General features: G+C 34.8%; 1 protein-coding gene across 1 annotated transcript in view; it reads right to left on the bottom strand.

The window, feature by feature from the left end:
- The window catches only part of krit1 (KRIT1 ankyrin repeat containing), a 17,061-nt gene that overhangs the window by 10,102 nt on the left and 4,459 nt on the right, over nt 1-2,500 (bottom strand). Inside the window, exon 8 of the mRNA XM_084130577.1 lies at nt 1,728-1,871. Within this exon, the coding sequence (XP_083986703.1) occupies nt 1,728-1,871 (144 nt within the window). The remainder of the gene's footprint in view (nt 1-1,727; nt 1,872-2,500) is intronic.

A 2,500-nucleotide genomic window follows, 5' to 3' on the forward strand; every position in this document is an offset into this window, starting at 1 on the left:
AGTGCATCTATCCGTCATAAAAGTGCATCTATCCATGATAAAAGTGCATCATCCATCATAAAAGTGCATCATCCATCATAAAAGTGCATCTATCCATCATAAAAGTGCATCTATCCATCATAAAAGTGCATCTATCCATCATAAAAGTGCATCTATCCATGATAAAAGTGCATCTATCTGTCATAAAAGTGCATCTATCCGTAATAAAAGTGCATCTATCCATCATAAAAGTGCATCTATCCGTCATAAAACTGCATCTATCCGTCATAAAAGTGCATCTATCCGTCATAAAAGTGCATCTATCCATGATAAAAGTGCATCATCCATCATAAAAGTGCATCATCCATCATAAAAGTGCATCATCCATCATAAAAGTGCATCTATCCATGATAAAAGTGCATCTATCTGTCATAAAAGTGCATCTATCCGTAATAAAAGTGCATCTATCCATCATAAAAGTGCATCTATCCATCATAAAAGTGCATCTATCCGTCATAAAAGTGCATCTATCTGTCATAAAAGTGCATCTATCCGTCATAAAAGTGCATCTATCCGTCATAAAAGTGCATCTATCCATCATAAAAGTGCATCTATCCGTCATAAAAGTGCATCTATCCGTCATAAAAGTGCATCTATCCGTCATAAAAGTGCATCTGTCCGTCATAAAAGTGCATCTATCCGTCATAAAAGTGCATCTATCCATGATAAAAGTGCATCTATCCATGATAAAAGTGCATCTATCCATCATAAAAGTGCATCTATCCGTCATAAAAGTGCATCTATCCATGATAAAAGTGCATCTATCCGTCATAAAAGTGCATCTATCCATCATAAAAGTGCATCTATCCATCATAAAAGTGCATCTATCCGTCATAAAAGTGCATCTATCCATGATAAAAGTGCATCTATCCATCATAAAAGTGCATCTATCCGTCATAAAAGTGCATCTATCCGTCATAAAAGTGCATCTATCCATGATAAAAGTGCATCTATCCATCATAAAAGTGCATCTATCCGTCATAAAAGTGCATCTATCCGTCATAAAAGTGCATCTATCCATGATAAAAGTGCATCTATCCGTCATAAAAGTGCATCTATCCGTCATAAAAGTGCATCTATCCGTCATAAAAGTGCATCTATCCGTCATAAAAGTGCATCTATCCGTCATAAAAGTGCATCTATCCATGATAAAAGTGCATCTATCCGTCATAAAAGTGCATCTATCCATCATAAAAGTGCATCTATCCGTCATAAAAGTGCATCTATCCGTCATAAAAGTGCATCTATCCGTCATAAAAGTGCATCTATCCGTCATAAAAGTGCATCTATCCGTCATAAAAGTGCATCTATCCGTCATAAAAGTGCATCTATCCGTCATAAAAGTGCATCTATCCATCATAAAAGTGCATCTATCCATCATAAAAGTGCATCTATCCATCATAAAAGTGCATCTATCCATCATAAAAGTGCTCCACAGGCTCTGGGGGATTTATAAATTTATCATGGACAGATGCACTTTGATGGACTTCAAAACAGAAACGGCCATTCACTGCCATTATGTATTCCAAAGCTTGGAAGAGCCAGGGACATTTTTTAATATAACTCTGTGTTCGTCTGAAAGAAGAATGTCATATACACCTAGGATGGCTTCATGGTGAGTAAATCGTGGGCTAATTTTAATTTTTGGGTGAACTATCCCTTTAAAGAAACAAGAAGTTGATATCTACCAGCATGCATAATGAATGGGAGCCCAGTGGTCACTGTCCAGCTGTTTAACGGAGAAGCCGCTGTCTAGGAGTTTGGACAGAAGCTCAGTGTCTCCTTCACAGGCACTGCGGTGCAGAGGGAAGTCGTCCACCCACTGGCGCTCTCTACAGGACACACAGAGGAACCAGACAACTGCGTGTTACACTTCATTCTGATACGAGTATTAGTAGACTGTTGGGTTAAGGTTTGGGTTAGTAGAATAAGTACATGCAAAGTTACTTAAATGTAATTTAATATTTATACATAATTATTATTATTATTTTTTTCCAAAATCTTTGCAAATGTTAACATTCCACACTATTAACAATATTATATGTTTTTAATATATATTTGTGTGTATGTATGTATGTATGTATGTATATATATATATATATGTGTGTGTGCGTGTGTAAGTTTTTTTTTTTTACATATATTTAAAAATCTTTAATAAGAGTCATTACACTTTATTTTGATAGTCCAGTAACTCAGAGTATTAGTAGACTGTTGGGTTAAAGTTTGGGTTCGTAGAATAACTACATCCAAACTTTACTTAAATATAATTTATTTATATATACATAATAAAAATATATATTTTTTACAAAATATTTGCAAATATTAACATTCCACACTATTAACAATATTAAATTATATGTTAGTAGAATAAGTACATGCAAAGCTACTTCTAGTCAGTAAAGTGTCTGTTGGGCACTCTAATGACTGCTAGTTGACAAGTAGTTGCAAAGTTACTTATAGT

Source organism: Abramis brama, assembly GCF_963993115.1.
Source record: "Abramis brama genome assembly, chromosome: 12".
Classification (NCBI taxonomy): Eukaryota; Metazoa; Chordata; class Actinopteri; order Cypriniformes; family Leuciscidae; genus Abramis; species Abramis brama.